This window comes from Ruditapes philippinarum, unplaced genomic scaffold (genome assembly GCF_026571515.1).
Source record: "Ruditapes philippinarum isolate M1 unplaced genomic scaffold, ASM2657151v2 ctg8311_1_1_1_1, whole genome shotgun sequence".
Classification (NCBI taxonomy): Eukaryota; Metazoa; Mollusca; class Bivalvia; order Venerida; family Veneridae; genus Ruditapes; species Ruditapes philippinarum.
Window position 1 is genome coordinate 84,855 of NW_026865315.1, and position 19,229 is coordinate 104,083.

The following is a 19,229-nucleotide window of genomic DNA, read 5'->3' on the forward strand; positions in this document are numbered from 1 at the left end:
TCAGCAAATAGAATTAAAACTTATGATTATTATATATTTGTCTCAGCACAATTATAAGTGCGGGCTTGCGTCACGGGTTATATATAAAAAAACGCCGTTTGTATAGGGCCATATAGCCTGTCAAAATTTTAGATATTACCCCGCACATTGACCATTTAATCTTAAACGATTTCATGTCTTGTTTCATATTTTCTTAAGTTATTGCCTTTGGTGAGCAAAGCAATACTGACAGAGTTTATAAATAAGCACCTTTTTGCTTAATACCCCGGTCACATATTCACATATCCAGTACATTGTATACATGTATAGCGTATTTCTTATAATTTAAACGTTATTGTTGCTATAACATATAGCTTATGCATATGCTATAGCAATTGATATACATTGTATTTCGATAATCATACTACGTACAACAAACAATCTAAATCATAAACTGCCTTAAATCTAAATAATGGGAGATAACTGAAATATAATAAAAAAGAAGACCCGAGGAGTTATCACACGTTTAAATAAGAACGAATAGGCGCTTTGTTGATAACATGAATTTACAAACTTTATGATAAAATTGTATAATTTCCCCTCACCTAACATACTAGGCCTTGTTAAATAGGCCTTTATAAATAAATTTTAGATTACAAAAATGGGGGATCTTCGAACGCAATGAAAACAAATTTGATGAAATTGCAGATAATGATAGGCGCAAACACCTCTCACGTCTCCCTGTCACCAACTACAGAAGGTTACATATAACAATTCTCAAAATAAGTCATCAGGTTATCCGAATATCTAAAGCGTTGGACTGTGAATCGGGCGACCCGGGTCCAATTTTTGGAAAGTGTAGGTCACTTTCATGTACAGAAGTTACCTGTTACTTCCGAAAGGGAAGGGAACTAGTACTGGTTAACCGCTGGACACCCTGCCCAGGAACTATGCTTTGGCTGATCTTTGCTTTGTGAAATTCAATGTAGCTTTCTGCCATTGTCCGGAGAGAAAACTACCAATGTCACAAATTCCTTAAATAGTGCAACAAATGCTGTCACAAAATAATCATCAACTGGATTAAGAATCAGTAGTATCCAATCTCATTTGAAAAATAGAATCATGCATAAAACGTTTAACAATTTTAAACAAATTTATTTCAGTTCGATTGTGTTGAAAGCTATATTACACTCTCAAATCATTACCTTGAACCAACCAGTACTAAGCAATGAATGTCAAGTTTCTTGCTCGCGGAAACAGCGGCTTGCCCACGCGGTCAGCAATCCTGTGATTACTAGTCCGACGCGTGAACCACTCGGGCACGCCGCCACTTCTTTACATAAGTGATATGTAGTATAGATAGATCATATTAACCAATAGGAGGTTGCCTCCATTTATGTTTAAAAACATGATTTTCAATAATTTGTTAATTTAGCTTTATGAAAGATGTTTCATGTTTTATAATACGATATAAACGTAGTCAGTTTATGCTATTAAAACAATAAAACATACTTAAAATGTTAGTCATCAATTACGATTTACTAAACTTAACAAGGTATGATCTTATTTTAAATTTTACTCCTAATTACTAAAAAAAAAGGAAAGGTATCATCTACGACGACAGTGATATGTACAGATTAGACAATATGAAGATGGTTATTCTGCTTGTATAATTAAGACAATTTATTACTGCCTAAGTTGGTGCATGGGATGTGTACAACAATTTTCAATTAAAAGTATTTGTGTCAGTGGATATCTAAAATATTGCTCTATTAAACAAACAAAGAGACTGCCGAACATATGAATGTTGTTCTACATAAATTTTGAAACTTAAAAACATAGAAATTGAATAAATTTTCGAATTACCTCCCTTGTAGTTTAAACAGTAATACTTCACGTCAGCAGATGTCAAATGACGTGAGTTGCCTCTACTTCACTTCAGTGTTGTTATATTTTTGTTCCCTTGGGATGATTCAAGTACATAAGGTGTTAAAATTGAATACCGCTTAAGTCGGTGTTGCACTATTCCATTACCCCTCATAAACACTCAATCAAACCAAATTTGCATTTTGATGTACTTGGGATGTTTTTATCGCGTTTTAGGAATGTCCCTTTTCCCCATTTTGTTAAAATAAGACATGTGTACAGTATTTTGTATTTCCAGCTTATCAGCTTTTTCTCTTTAAACGCAAATGACCTTAATTGTCACGCAATACAGATTTAACGTCATTTGCAGTTATTCATTTGCTCGATTAAATTGGAAAAAAAGTTTTAAGAAAGTTGTTTCCGTTATAAAATACGAAATAAGGTCAATAATACAATTAAAAAAATGTTTCTAAAAATAACATTTTCAATCGTCAATAAAATTAATACGACAGAACGATGCCAATAAAATCCCTGTTACTCCAAAAAATCGAAGGTTGCTTTCGTTTCTTCTCCAGTTGTATTGTGCACTGCCCTTACTTCTAGTTCCGTTCCTCCAAAAATAAGACCTACAGATGCACTTCCAATCTTTCCATGTCGGTCTCTACAATCAACGCTAACCTCACCAATTGAAATACATTCCGGCTCGTCAACGAATATTGGATCCCTTTTAGGTGATGCAAACAGTTTTATACAGAAAGCACTTTCTCCATCAGTAGGGTGATATGACATCATTTTAGATTGGTCAATTTCTGACACACTTTGTCCAACCTCTACAAGCTTTGAAAAACTACCCCTCACTTCTTTCCCGCCGCATTTGTTATAGATAACTCTTTCCTTTGGATGTATAGAAGGATCAAATTCACTGTAGCATTTTAAACCATATGTAAACTTCGCAATGCGTGAAGTTATGATATTGCTGTCATGGCCAAAAATAACAGCGCCCTTTAAAACCGCCAATCCAGCCTCGTGTGGAATAATCACACGAGCATTTGGAAACGATGTTTCCACGGCGTGACGCAACATAGGTGACTCAGAAAATCCACCCACCATGAGAATTGACGATATACCTTGCGCTACTGGTAAGCTTAATATGTTTTGTAGATGCTTAGTGATTGTATCATTTGTTTGTGCAAACAGTGCTTTTACAGTGTCTGCTTCAACTCTCATCTTATCACCGGCAAACGTAACCTTTCCTTCTAAAGTAGGAATCTTGCGAACGGCGTCTCGTATCTCTCCGTCATTTACATCTCTATAAAGCTCGTGGAGGGTTATCGGTATCTTAAATGTTACCTTTGAGTCCATGTCAGGCTTGACTGTTCGTTTCTTTATCTCGAATTCTCTGAGTAGATCAATGAAGTCGTCTTTGTGATCTTCCTGGAACCTTAAAATTACTTTTTCTCCAGTTATAGCTTGAATAAAGCGCATAAAAGCTTCGTCAATAGTTGTGCCGCCCCAGGCTCCACCATTTGCTTTATAGAGTTCTTTTAACTTTCCATTTTGTATAACTTCATGCACGGTAATATCTACGGTTCCTCCTGAAATTTGATATAACACTCTTTTGATTTCATATTTCTATATTTCAAAATAGCATTTTAAACACATTTTAACAAAAGAGGGCGATCTATTCATTTCCTTTCATTTAATGAATATATATCATAATATTCAATATATAGAATATATTACATATTTTATTTTATATTTATTATTTTATCAAACGAATGACGGCAAGCCATTTGTATCACATTAATTGTATAGCATTATTGACTGTTCACCGTTTTTAGTTGTGCTAAATAATTTAGAAATGTATGCAGAGTTACAACTTTACTATAACACACTAGAACAAAATAGGGGAATGCATATATATTGTGTAATTTGTGAACACAATGTTGAGTTATTTGCACTTCATGTTTTGAAAATATTTTGAAAGTATGGCTATAAAATGTTTAAGTTTTGATTTTCTTTATGCTGATTCAATGTCGAAACATAGCTATTTTGGCTATACCTCCTGCATCAAGAACAAGGTACTTTGACTTTGGTTGAAAGCAAGTTATTTTCTTGTCTGCAGATCCCATCATTCGTTCAACCGGAAGATATCTGCAAAACATTGAAGCTGCTTCCGGTTCTAGTGCAAGTTTTAGGTACTCTCCGGGTATTCCAGCCTAATTATAATAGTTAAAATTAAAATAAAATATATTTAAGATATACTGAGGGCTATGTTGAACTTCATCTTTGAGTAAAATATTTTTATTGAAGAAATTGATTGAAATCTATAAAATTCTTATTGAATATGTCTAATTTAGATATTTGATGTACAAACTATGCATGGGAGTCCGCGTTCCTTATTATGGGTCTGCAACTTTTTTTATTGACACTATATATTCATAGTGTGTCCACTTATAGTGTGTAGGATTTAAAACATAACATATCTACTAAGTGTGAAGTCATATCATGTTATATTATATTTACAAAAAGACTGTGAAGCTATCATCAGTATTTTCAAATATCAAATTTGAGCATAGTTTGTCAATATTTTATATTCATAACACTTTATGCGTAAATTTTTTGAACCCTACCCGATCAAATAATTATGATGGTATAATCTTTTAAAGTGAATTGGTCTATATTGGAACTTCCGTGATACAACACATATTTACGTTGATAGTATACACATATATCAGCAGCAAACTAAGCAACACAAATGTGTACGCCGTTAGCTAGTGTGAAACATATGGTTCGATATTACTTACCCTTATATTGCAGATAATGAATGTTCTAGAACAAAATATTATAATTCATATCATCAAAGAAATGTTCATACTAAATCACTTAGAACTTCTTACAAGATTTTACAAGAATATCCCTGTTATAAACTTCTATTGTTCTTTTATACCAATATTTAAGTACATCTATAAGAAGTACTTTTTGGTGAGCAATCTACTTTAAAGTCTATGCTTAAAATTATTGACAAAATGCATAAGCATATTCCATTCACAATCCTTTACATCCTTTTTTTAATATTATGTTTCTTGGGTTTTTACTCACATCATTTTTTTTCTAAATTGAAATCATTAACATCATGGTTTGTATCTGCATACCTTTAATGCAGCTTCTCTCATAAACTGTTTAGCCGCATCATCCCAAATTGCAGGAACTGTCAATACCCATCGAATGTCGTGTAAGTTCATGTCACCCCCGTACATTCTCTCGGTGCAAGACTGCATCATATGATCTTTTAAATAGCGGATGCCAGCAGCAAAAACTTCCATTGCTGGTAATTCCTTTCCTGTCTCATCTTTTATCAAAGATGTCCTGTGTACATCCTTGAACAATAATTACATGGAATATATTAAGATTTTGGAAAAAAAAAGATTTTTTTATCATTAAAATAGAGAGACATAAAGAATCCTTAAAGAACGCACAAAACGACAAAATTGTAAACATTCCACGCTAGGTTTGATTGAGCCTGTTCATGGGCGGTAATGACAGTGGAAGTTACCGTACACGCCCCCTAGCACCGCCATGAGGCAGAATGAAACATTTAATCATGATGATGGTGAAATTTTGCATTTAGAAACCGCCGTTAGTAAACTGTAGATGCTGTATTTACATGTGCAATAAATTATCGAAAGCAAAATAAAAATGAACAAATTCAAGTTGAAGGAAAAAAACACCAAAAGAGTACGGTCTTTGACACTGGTGATCTTGATATTTCACAGTTTTCTTTCTTAGTGGGCCTAGCGATTTGAGCTGAAGAATAATTTTTACTTTACGATAAATGTGAGAATGTTATGACAGATATGAACACAAACCATCTATCGATCAGGTGGCGTTAAATGGAATATCCTCTTCGTGCTGAATATAAAACTTATTTAATGATATTTACTTATTTTCACCTCTCTTTTATAAAATCAAAAGGTGTAACATTAGCTTATTAAACAGCAACTGTAATTAAATTCTATTCTGATTGAAACATCATAGCTTTATCAAGTCGTCATATTTTGGTCTAGTTTAAACATAGTAATTTTCCGAATATATACATTTACATTATATACATATGCAATACAATTCAAACAGTTTTATATTCAAGAAAAGTATGAGAACGGAAGAATAACTCTTGTAAAATTATTTTGCTTTGTGTTGGCATGAATAAAGACCTACAATTGTTTTTATTTTTTGATAATAGAAACATTTAAAGATGCAAACCTTTGAACTGTACAACATCATCTTAAATCTTCTGAAGTAGTACCAATCACGGTGCTCATCGTCAAGGGCAAGGTCACTGTATTTGTCCTCAGCTTCGAATCCAAATGAGTCAAACTGACGGTTTGGCTTAAACAGAATCGTGGAAGACGTCTTCAGAGAAATTGACACTCTAGATCCGGTCGTCCAGGAGCTGGCACAAACCTTCAGAGGATCTTGCTCAAACTCATGCCGAAACGAAAAAGCATATCCAGAGTAGGTGGTACCAAAATCAATGGCTGCCACAAGAAGTGCTTGGTTGCCCTTTGACATGACACTTTTTTAACTTGAGCTATAAAAATTCAGAAAAATATATGTTTAAAAGGGCTTTTAATCTTAATTGTTTATTGTGTAAAAATAGTTAAAAGAATGTAATTTATGTGATGGTAGGATGATGGTTTCCGAAAGACACATCTTAAACTATAGCATGAGAGATTACACACAGGATGGTTCGTACAGAAACATCGCCTTTACATATAGTTTAAGCGTTTTCATTTTCAAAAATGCAAAGTCGATCGTTTAATTTTTAAACACCAAATAAGGACAATTTCTGCAATTTGTATTAGAAAAATCAGAAAAAGCTTCTTCTTCTTATCTTTCTTTAAACAGCTTCATAATTGATAAGTATATATAAACATCTTTGAGATCTTTAAGTCCAACATTGCTGTTGTGTCTGTTGTAATTTTAGTTTTTTTTTAAAATGTCACCATTTTCATGGTTGAATGTTGAATTCTGCTTAAGCTAGTGCTAGGGGCGTGGATGGTAGTTAGCACTTGACTGTGCCCTTAACGAACCATTTTGCTGTTCAATGTGGGCGTTATAGACCTTTTGTAAGGATTCCTATTTTCTCTATAAGAGCCGCGTCACTACAAAACCAACATAGTGCGTTTGTGACCAGCATGGATCCAGATCAGGATCCATGCTGTTCGCTATCAGTTTCTCTACTTGCGAACAGCATGGATCCTGGTCAGACTGCGCGGATGCACAGGCTGGTCTGGATCAATGCTGGTCGCAAACCCATTATGTTGGTTTTGTCGTGACGCGGCTCATTTATTTTTTAAAACAATAGCGCAATGCTTACCGTATTAAAACCTTAACATAAAAAATTGTTCATGAATGAGGATATGTTACAAGTATCTACCTGTACAAATGATTGAGTTGTATGTTAAGGATGTGAAACAACTTCCTTGTTTGTTTCTCGTTAAAAAAATTTATTCTCTGAATATAAATATCTTCCTGGTCTGAAGCTAATCCCAATCGTAACTCAAATCTTTACAACTATGACCTTAAAATTACGTATATTAACTTTTTAACAAATTTTCTATTCCGTTTGTGCTACCAAATATTCAAATACTGCATTTGTTTAGAAAACCTTTGAAACTTCTAAACGTATGGTATGTTTTGTTTACTTTCGGTTTTCAGAACGCTTACTTTCGCTTTTAAGAACGGAAAACAGAAGTATTGGTTCTAGCAATGAACATGATAACATAAAAGAACTAGCTTGATTTAACATTTTAAGATCCATTTAATTTGGTAAAATACATCTACAATATAAAATATCTCTACTCCAGTCTGAACATTTTAAACAAACTGGAAGGCTTTCAGTCGGAAATAGAATCATCGTAGTTACTGTCATATCATATGATTATTTTAATTTAATAATCTACAATAAATCCCCCATTTAAACAAGTTAATCTACCTTGTTATGTTGAAATATATTATTATGACTTACGCGCTGCCACCGTTGAAATGATATCTAATTTACTTCCTATTTTACGACTTCTACGAAACCGCCAAGGTATTTATCAATAACGAAACCATAAATAAAGTGGCAACGTCGCATATTAGTAGTTTAATGTAAACCTTGTGTAAAATCGGGTTTAAAATGTTATTTAATCAATATTAAAGCTTTCGAATTTATACAATGACTTTTTTACATTGAAAATAGTATTTGAAAGATATACTTATGTCAAGACTTCATGACATGCATTTCCAATTTTAAAATCATGTCAAATGTTTAAGCTAATATAATAGTATTGTCAATTTTAAAAGTAAGAAATAAAATAAGAATTATATTCAAAATTATATGATTAGATTGGTAATTACAGTAATTTTATATTTATAACATACTTTAAAAATCATCCTTATTGATCTTGTATCATTTATCTTCGTAAACAAGTATACTTGTAAAACTAATTACAAGTAATTCATAACACTTATGGTAGCTGTGAATCGAGATATATATAATAATGTTTATATATTATGTAATTACCTTATTAAAATTATACTTATAATTAGATACTCTTAAAGAATTTTGCACTATGGTACAGTTAAGGGACACTATTGAGAAAAAAAACGAAACAAAAAATGTATAGGATTTTTATTCAAGTGTATTTTATGATAAATTCCGTCGGACTGGTAAATCAAAACTGTCCATTGTTGACAGATTTCTTACAATGAAGAGATACGAAAGTTTTGCTTTCAAATATCGAACCTAAGCAATGCAATACAAGACAGGCGTGTTTTGATGTCTTTTTTATTCAAGTATGATACCAACAAACTTTCTTTAAAGGCAATGCATACATACTACAGAAATGTATTTTATGTGTCATAAAATTATTTATATGCAAGACAACATAATTCTTAATATCATTCACTTTACTTTTCTGTAAATCCGCATATATCTTATGCACTGCAGATAGAGGTCCGCATACCGAAGTTTCGTTACCGACAAATAAACGGTGCATTTATAATTAGCCTACGTCACTTCGCGTACCTCAGTGAACAGTGAACAAAGAAACTCGCATTTGCTTTTCTCTCAATCAAATTGTGTATTACTTTTGTTTTTCTACATTTACATTTAAATAATCAGCGGAATTGTATCATCGACGTCTTTGGGTATTATATTTCACCGTGTTTACGTGGATATAAACTTATCTAGACTGCTTACGAAGGATTTTTATCGACCAAAATTTTCAAACAAAGGAAGTAGGTCAACAGGGACGCTTCAACCGAACAACTATCTATCTATCTCTGGATACTGCCAACCCCTCTTACGAGTGTTAAAGGCAGGAATTTAGTGCACGTCGGATTGTTAGTAAAAGGTGAAGAGAAAAGCTAAAAAGAAAAGTCCAAACATTGACATGCTTGGAAGGTGAGACTGAGAATGTATTCTAGTCATGGTTAAAATGTTAATAGTGAAACAAGATGATAAGAGATAAAATAGTTTAAAAACACTGGGAGTAAGACTAGTACTGCAAACCCACCACTGCCTGTTTGAACTGACTCAGGTTGGGCAGGGTGGCAATGTTACTAGGAAGTTTATTCCATAGTATAATGCTATGAGGGAAGAAAGAGTACTTATGGTAGTCGGAGGATACCTGTATTTGACGTAGGGATAAGGGATGCATATGTCTGGTTAATCTATGTGGGGTTTGAACATAAGTTGGGAGATTAATTGCAACTAGGTTATGGTATATCTTATAAAACATTATCAGTCTACAGTCCAGTCTGCGATGTTCAAGGGATCGCCAGCCCAGTTCTTCCTGCATGGCTGTGACACTAGAGTGAGGGGAGTAATCCCTTTTAACCCATCTTATTGCACGTCTCTGGATCATCTCAACTTTGTCAATATTGGTTTTAGCATAAGGAGACCAAATAGATGAGGCATATTCAACCTGTGGGCGGACCAGGGACTTGTATGCTAGTTCTTTTACTTTCTCATTTTTAGTGATGACATTTCTTTTAATAAAGCCAAGGGATCTGTTTGCATTGGAAGTTATTCGAGATATATGTGTATTAAATTTAAGGTCAGCAGATAGATCTAGTCCGAGATATTTAGCATTTGTAACAGACTCTAGGATTTGGCCATGGAGCATATATTTGTGTTTAATTATGGTCTTATTTTTGGTGATATGGATGACTTGGCATTTTGAAGGGTTAAACTCCATGTCCCACTGCTTCTCCCACAGAACCATATTGTCTAGATCATGTTGGAGAGTTGGGGGGTCTGAGGAGGAATTGATGGTTAGGTATACAGCAGTGTCGTCTGCAAATAATCTGACTTGGGATTTGAGGACAGAAGATGGTAACTTGTTGATATATAGAAGGAAACAGAGGGGCCCTAGGACCGAGCCTTGGGGCACTCCAGAGGTAACTGGGACTTCAGATGAGCAGTCACTATCCACAACTACTGTCTGTCTACGGCCAATAAGGAATGACTGTATCCAGTTTAGAATTTGAGGACAAACACCATGTTCTTGCAGGGTATCTAGGAGTTTAAGATGGTTTACTTTATCGAAAGCTTTGGAGAAGTCAAGAAGTATGAGATCTGTTTGTTTGCCATTTGAAAGGTTGTTCACAAAGTAATCAGTAAGTTCAATGAGTTGTGTCTCACATGATCGTCTTACTCTGAATCCATGCTGAAGATCAAAGAGTATGTTGTGGGTGGTAAAGTGAGAGGATAGTTGAGAGGCAACTATATGTTCGAGTGTTTTACAGAGGATGCATGTAAGGGAAATTGGGCGATAGTTTGCTGGATCACTTGTATCACCTTTTTTGTAGACAGGGCATACGTTTGCACGGGTCCAGTCATTGGGAATATTACCGGTGGTCAGGGATTTTTGGAAAAGAACTGCAACGATGTCAGCAATCTCTTCTCTCAGCTCCTTCAGGACAATTGGTCTAATGTTGTCAGGGCCGGCAGCTTTGTTGGCATTGAGGTTGGCGAGGAGCTTTAGTACACCTGCCCTACCGATGATGATGTCATTCATTTGTGGGTACTGACAATACTTTCTGGGATCCATGAGTCTCAGTTTTTGTATACATTGATCTTTAAGTGTGAGTGGTATAATTGGTGAGAAAACTGATTGAAATTGTTTGTTAAGAATGTTTGCTTTTTCAGTGTTATTAATTTTGAGAGAACCTGACTTTTGATCTTTTAATGGAGACACACTTTGTGAATCTTGTTTAGAGTTTTTTATAAGTGAGTATAGTTTTTTGGTACAAACTTTACTTTGTGTATTAGTTTCATCATCATCATCTGCAAGGTTCAGGATGTTTTCTAAGTAAGCTTCATATGATTGTTTAATTCTAGCTTTTATTTGCGATTTCAAATTTTTAAATTTTAGCCATTGATCATGATCAGATTTATTTTTATTTGTTTTTGGTTTTTTAATATTTTTATAGAGCTGATCTCTTTTATGAATTAATTTTTTAATGGATTTTGTTATCCAGGGCAAAGATGGTTTAGCTGTAATTCTTTTAGTGGGTATGAATTTTGATATGCCATCCTCAAGTGTGTGTTTGAACTGCGACCAAAGTTCTTCAACAGACAAAGATTCAGCTTTTTGAAGTATTTCAGATGTTGAGGTTTTAATGAAGGTTTTCAACTCAGTCCAATTTGCCTTTTTATACAAGGTGCAAGTACGAGGTTTTTGTTTGAGGAGGGTAGGCCTAGAAGATATTTCTGTGGATATGATGTCATGATCTGATATGCCAGGTATGACCTTGACATTGTTAACAAGAGTGTGGTTTGAAATGAGCAATAGGTCAAGAATATTGTCATTTCGTGTACTTTCATTGACCATTTGTACGAGGTTATGATCATCAATGATCTTCAGGAATTTATCATACACAGGACTTGTGTTTAAGCCTTCTTTAAGATATGGTGTATGTTCAGAGTCCCAATTTAATTTTGGGAGGTTAAAATCGCCAAGGATTAACTTTGTACCTTTTAAGTTACGCACAAGTTCAAGGGATTTTTCAAATTCTAAAATACTATTCATATCAAGTTCGTGTGGTTTGTAATAAGATGCCAGAAAGAGTGACTTACTACCTTTGATTTCTATTTTTATCCATATTATTTCACAATCGGTGTTCAGTTTTGGTTGTTCACTTGGTAGGAGGTTGTTTTTAACAAGGATAAACACTCCACCGCCCTTACCTTTGAGTCTGTCACGGCGAAAAACTGTGTAGCCGAGTTCAGGTGGGAAAATTTCACTGTTATAGTGTTCTTTATTTAGCCATGACTCTGTGGCTGTAACAATATCTGGGTTTTGATCTATTAATAAATTTTGAAATTCATGTTTTTTGTTGACTATTGACTGGCAGTTTATGCATATAATTTTCAGTTTGGATACATAATCAATTTGTTTTTGTTTTGGATTTTTGGGATTTATAGAGCTAGGTGTATCTGTATTTTCATCTACTAGAGGTGAGAAGCTGTTATGTGATGAGATTGAGAGGATGCTTGAAATATTCGAAAGATTTGATTCATCACATATTGTACATGTCCATGCAAAGGATGTATTGCTATTGGTTAGATCTTGGTACCATGTGCTGTTCAACCCTTGACATTGTATGTGGAACCACATACAGCAATTATCACATTCAACAGCATGGTCAGAATCTTTGACCTCAGACCCACAGCTTCCACAAGGATAATCCGGGCCAGGGTTCCGTTCAACATCGCATGAAATAGACAGCAGTAGTATGACTAGATGTGATAAGGTCTTACTTCTATGAATTTTGGTGGGAATTTGGTGGCGTCTAAACCTAAGTTTCAGGTTGCCTACAATAATTCCACACGAGGAGATTTTTGACGGCGACATTGCGTTTGGCAGGATGGAGGGCCTAGGATGTAGGGTAATGTTGGTTCTGATGAAATTATCTGGTACATTCACCATATAAAGTAATGTCGAGAGAAAAAGAAGGGATATAAAAATACCTACAAACATATTGTTTACCTTTTTCTCCCACCGGAAGTTGGACAATAAAAGGTCAAGGTTGGTCTGGCGGGAAAATTTTTTGACAGAATAGATACCTGTGACTATACTTTGGGTGTTAATTTAACAATGGATGAATGAAACTTTCATTAGATTTCTTCATTCAACGTTCTGAACAGCAGCAGAAATGCAGTAACAGTCCGAAACACAGTGTTTACAGAGTTTTTTATGAGAGCTACGGAAATCAGCTGTTAGCAATCCGACGCATGCGCACAACTACAACTATGTCAACAACAAAGGTTTTATTATATGGTCATTCATTTGTGTCTCATTTAAAACTTTTCATTCGGAATGAACATGATCTTTCGTATTCATTTAATTTGGACCCAGCTCATTACATGGTGCAGTTTTCTGCATTCCCAGGATCAACCGTGTCGAAATTGGCTCGAAGCAGCTCGTTGGAAATTGTGAAGGATTTTGAACCTGACATTGTGCTTTTAATGATAGGAACGTGTGATCTTTACCAAACGGGCAATTATCCAGAACGTATAGCACAGGACATATGCATTCTTACGGAAAAACTATACAATGTGTACAAAGTGAAATATGTGGTCGTTTTACAAACATTACACAGAATAACCCCACGTGTTTTGTTTAAATATCCGGTGGACTGCAAATTATTTAACAGTCAGGTGGACACATTCAACCATCATTTACATTCCCATTTGCCTAAAGGATACTCCAGATTGTGGCGATTGAAAGGCTTTTGGACAGAAACAAATCAACAGAGGGTATTTGCTGCAGACGGCACACACTTATCTCCCCTGGGGAACAGAAAACTGTACAACAATGTTAGAGCAGCCATTATCAGTGTAACAAAGGATTTATAAATCAAGATATGTATACATTCCATACACTGCTAGATTTTTTTTTTTTTTTCTTTAAATATCTTATCTCTCAAGACTTATAATGTCTTTATCAAATCATTATTATCAGGATTTGAAACTGTATATCATACTATATAGCAATAGCTACATATACATAAATTTTTTTTATATTTTCTAGAGGCTTATGTACATGTAGATCTACTAGCTTAAAGAACCACAAGTAAAATTTACCTTATGATCCGTACATGTATTTTTCACATATACATATTTTAATTCATTTAAGTGCAGTCATACAGCATTTATTTAGTATATCTTCTGATGTTCTAGATTCCCTCAAGGATTTAATTTACCTTTGGAATCTAATGACCCAGAATATTTTAGTTTCACACTATAGTAAGAGTGTTTCATAGACAAAACATATTTCAGTACAGTTTATATATTTGATGAGCTAGATCATGCACTTGGGCTGGTCTGATGTTCCAATATAGTAATAGATTATGCCTGATGGCGATGATTACATTAACTCTATAGTAACAGAGTATGCCATATAAATGGCGATGATTACATTAACTCTATAGTAACAGAGTATGCCTTAAAAATGGCGATGATTACATTAACTCTATAGTAACAGAGTATGCCTTATAAATGGCGATGATAACATTTACTCTATAGTAACAGAGTATGCCTTATAAATGGCGATGATTACACTTACTCTATAGTCGCCTTATTGCGATGATTAACACTAATATATAGTAACAGTGTTATTGTACATTACTAATAACAAATGTATATATTTTTTGATGAACCAGATCAATTTATAGGTAAATTTCCTAATTTGGTCCGATGTTCCAAAATTTTTCTACTTTCTACTTTCTTTTACAGAGTACATGTATAATGTACATACATATCTAAAGTAATACATAAAGTTCATTTCATATACAAATCTCCTCCGCAAACATTTTTAGTCTTAAATAATAATCAAATTTCTGGAACGACAAACAGATTTCATTAACGTTAATATATTACTTTAAACCTGATTGTATAGGTTTTTATATATACTATATTTATATTATATTAAAAAATATTTTCAATACATCTTTGTAGTGGTACTGCTTTTTACTACTTATCTAATTTACTGTATTATACAAGAATATTCATATATTATACCTAGAGAGGGTTATCTTTTATTTTTATTAAGATATTTGTTCTTTGTTTTAATGTTTTATAAATTTTTGTAGGTAAAACGGACCCGGTCAGGCATGGAGGCTAGTACAGAAGCCTCTGATAGCCGAGCTCAGAAAAGGAAATCAACTAAAATACAGACAAAACGAGGACAGAGAAAATCTTCCTCTACCAATGTAAAATCGCTTTTAAAAACAGGAACTAAAATCGGTTCAAATAAAGACATTAATAGAAGCAGAAGAGCACCCCCTCCCAGAAAGAAGGCTAAGAGTAAGAACCAATCAATGCCGGTAGACCCCACAGAAGATGATATCTCAGTGGAAACTGACCAAGAATCCTCAACATCCAGTGATGGTTCAGATTCAGACATGGATGATGTGAATTTCAGTCAAATTACGGCTAATCACACAAATAATTTCTTTCAAAATGGTGGGTATGATGGCACTCTTCTAAATACACCCATTTCTACCCCTATTTCCCCACAGATTAACAAAAAACTAAAGAATAAAATCTGGTCTGACGCATACATTGATATGGCAGACCTTCTACCAATGCAACCCTCATCCACCAATACCAATCAATTTACGCTTCAAATAAACAACTTCGCCTCAAATAACGTAAGCCTAGCTCCATCTCACAAACCCAGAAAAATTTTCAACATTGAGACTTGGACAACTGCCTTTCTGCGATTTGTAGCTGTTTATTCGGAAAAATTTCCATACTTAACAGCTGCTCTGATGAAATATGCTGAAGTAGTCCGGGATATATCAACCCGTCGACCAGGACTGGCGTGGCAAAATTATGACACACAGTTCCGATTACTGAAATCCCAGATGGGCATGCCTTGGGATACAATGCATTACGAACTTTGGTTAAAGGCATGCACCGATCCAACTCCCTATACGCAGTCAAGTCCCCGGCCCTTTCGTTCAGAATTCCCATCAAATAGACGCTGGAACAAACCTAAACCTTCCCAACCCTTGTCAAAGTTTTGGCCAAATACATGCTGGCCTTACAATAGACAAGACTGCAGGTCAACTAACTGCACATTACCCCATGTCTGTGGTTTCTGTAAAGGTACCCATCATGCAGGCCAGTGCCATTATCGAAACAGAGAGCATGCAGCTCAATCCCTCCTCGGCCAAAACCAAGGGAAACAATCCAATTTCACCAAACCACAGTCTGTTAAATATGTGCAAAAACCAGCTTCCCACCCCCATTGAAATTCAACCCCTCATTTCCTTATTACAAGGTTATAACGACATAAACTACATAAAAAATGGTTTCCAAGAGGGTTTCATTTAGGTTATATAGGTGATAGGTCAGCATGCGATAGTAGAAATTTGAAATCTTGCATGGAATATCCAGAAATTGTAGAAAGAAAACTGGAAGCCGAGAAAAAACATAATAGAATTGCTGGTCCATTTGAAGTATCTCCCTTCGATAATTTAAAAATTAGCCCAATAGGAGTTGTTGAAAAGAAAACACCAGGTCAATACCGTCTTATTCATCATTTAAGTTACCCAGCAGGTTCTTCAGTAAACGATTTTATAGATCCTTCATTATCAACAGTAAGTTACACATCATTTGATGATGCCGTCAACCTCCTCATTAAGTTGGGCCCTGGTTCCCTGTTCAGTAAAACAGATATTGCAGATGCCTATAGATTAATACCCATTCATCCAGATGATCATAGCTTGTTAGGTTTCAAATTCAAAGACCAAATTTATTTTGACAAATGTCTGCCTATGGGAGCTTCCAGCAGTTGTGCCATCTTCGAACGGTTTAGCTCTAGCCTTGAGTGGATTGCAAAGAAAAATTGCTAATTCCACATATAATACACATTTTAGATGATTTTCTCATTATGGGCCCTCCAAAGTCAAATACATGTAAGCTCCATTTAGATAAATTTTTGTCCATGTGTAATTCAATTGGGTACAAATTAAATCTGAAAAGACCAGCAACCATGTAATATCATTACATTTATGGGCTTAGAATTAGACTCTGTGCAAATGGTGGCCAGACTACCACAAAGATAAGCTTATTAAATTAAGACAGTTGCTATCATTTTATATCAAACGTAGGAAAATAACTCTTAAAGACATGCAAAGCTTAATTGGTCTTCTAAACTTCTGTTGCTATGTAGTCACACCTGGCAGATGTTTTCTTAGAAGATAAATTGATCTTACTAAAAAGGTCAATAAACCGAACCACCGCATTACACTTAATGCTTAAAGCCGAAAAGATATTAAAGCCTGGCAAATATTTGTGGAACATTTTAATGGAAAAAATTTACTGTTAGATGGAAAATGGTTGACAGATGAACAATTAAATTTGTTCACTGATGCATCCGGAATTTTAGGGTTTGGAGCAATATTTGGGCAACATTGGTTCTATGGTACTTGGCCGGAAAGTCTATCAAATATGGCCATTACCTTTAAAGAAATGTTCCCTATAGTAATAGCAATTGAGGTTTGGGGGCAAAAATTATGCCATAAATGCCTCGTTCTTCATTCTGATAATGAAGCTGTGGTATATATTTTAAACAAACAAACTTCCAAAAACCCTTTAGTAATGCGTTTAGTTAGACGCTTTGTATTACTTTGTATGAAATATAATATTCTCATTAAAGCTGTCCATATCAGTGGTAAATTGAATTATCTCCCTGATCTTTTATCACGTTTACAGATAAACCAATTCAAAACAGTAGCACAACAGCACATGGATCCAGACCCCACAGACGTAACATCAATCGTGTCCGATCTCACTTAGACCAAACGGTCTTAGACCTCTTGGATAATTCTTTGTCATTGTCAACCAAACACTCATATCAACATTCATTAAAACATTTTTTCACATTTATGCAAAGTACCTACCCGGGAAAAACACATTTCCCTGTCTCTGAGTATAAAATTGCGCAATATATAGCATACTGTTTCGAACAAGGTTACCGCTATTCCACTATACGCACTAAAATATCAGCCATTGCTTATTTACACAAAATTCATAAATATCGCAATCCTACAGACTCATTTGTCATTTCGAAAATGTTGTATTCAATAAGAACAACCTCCACCCCGTCTGACAGTAGGCTTCCAATGACTATCCCTATATTGAAATCAATTATTCAAGCCCTTGACACGATAGTGCCCTCATCATATGACAAACTCTTGTACAGGGCTATTTTCATAGTGTCTTTCTTTGGCCTCTTAAGGATTGGGGAAATAACACTCACACCAACAGGTTCTACTAATGTCATACAAAGTAATAACCTCACTCTCCACAGGTCAAAGTCCACCCGTAAAATCAATAAAGCAACAATTTATATGCCGAAGTACAAACATTTTGATGGTAAAACCTCCACAATTATACTGAAAAAGAATTCCGATGTTACCATCTGTCCGGTTAATGCATTAAAAAGTTACCTTAAGAGAAGGTCAGCACGGTCTGGTCAATTATTCATATGCAGAAATGACCGTACATTATTCAGTTCTACATTTCGCTCATTGTTGAGAAGTTGTGTGGAACATATAGGTTTGGATCCAACAAAATATACACCTCACTCATTCAGAATAGGTGGCGCCACACACGCTTTCAACTGTCAATATACTCAATTACAAATCCAGAAATTAGGCCGCTGGAAATCCAATGCTTTCAAAGGATATATTCGCCCTGTCAATTTATAATACGAAAAAGTTTATGCCATATAAAAGCTAGTGCCATCATACTACCTAGAGTGATTGTTTTGTTGTTCGCAACGTCCTGACTGGCTAAGGCAGCAGGATATTTGTAATATTAAATGTTAAGTAATACTGACATTGATTACTCGTTTTCACAGTTACCTGACTGGCTGAGGCAGCAGGAAATCTGTACATATGAACATTATTCAACTTGCAACTTTAACCTTATGAACTTGTTCCTGACTGGCTGAGGCAGCAGGAAATCTGTACATATTGACACTTTTCAACTTACAATTTTTACTCTTGTTAACATGTTCCTGACTGGCTGAGGCAGCAGGAAATCTGTACATATGAACATTTTTCAACTTGGAATTTTTAACTCTTGTTAACATGTTCCTGACTGGCTTAGGCAGCAGGATATTTGTATGTATCAACATTTTTCACAACTTATATCTATTACTCTGATCATTTATATTTCCTGACTGGCTTAGGCAGCAGGATATCTGTACATATATGTAAATCTTACAGTGTATCAGCTTTAACTCTAATTCATATTTTTCTGACTAGTTAAGCAGCTATATATCTGTACATATTTATGACGGTTAATATTT

General features: G+C 34.7%; 2 protein-coding genes across 3 annotated transcripts; one reads left to right on the forward strand and one right to left on the reverse strand.

The window, feature by feature from the left end:
- Positions 1–1,865: 1,865 nt before the first annotated feature.
- On the reverse strand, positions 1,866–7,975 carry LOC132728592 (heat shock 70 kDa protein 12A-like). Of its 2 annotated transcripts, none has more exons than XM_060714256.1 (5): positions 7,877–7,975; positions 6,109–6,436; positions 5,001–5,225; positions 3,908–4,064; positions 1,866–3,440 (listed from the first exon to the last, which is right to left on the reverse strand). In XM_060714256.1, the coding sequence occupies exons 2-5, from the start codon at positions 6,415–6,417 to the stop codon at positions 2,380–2,382; spliced, it is 1,752 nt and encodes a 583-aa protein (XP_060570239.1). In that variant the 5' UTR covers positions 6,418–6,436; positions 7,877–7,975; the 3' UTR covers positions 1,866–2,379. The 2 variants fall into 2 exon arrangements, with proteins under 2 accessions (XP_060570239.1, XP_060570240.1); XM_060714257.1 differs by lacking the exon at positions 7,877–7,975 and adding an exon at positions 7,286–7,626.
- A 7,040-nt stretch (positions 7,976–15,015) lies between these two features.
- LOC132728591 (uncharacterized) lies at positions 15,016–16,177 on the forward strand. The gene has a single exon (XM_060714255.1). The coding sequence runs from the start codon at positions 15,016–15,018 to the stop codon at positions 16,159–16,161; it is 1,146 nt and encodes a 381-aa protein (XP_060570238.1). The 3' UTR covers positions 16,162–16,177.
- Positions 16,178–19,229: the final 3,052 nt, after the last annotated feature.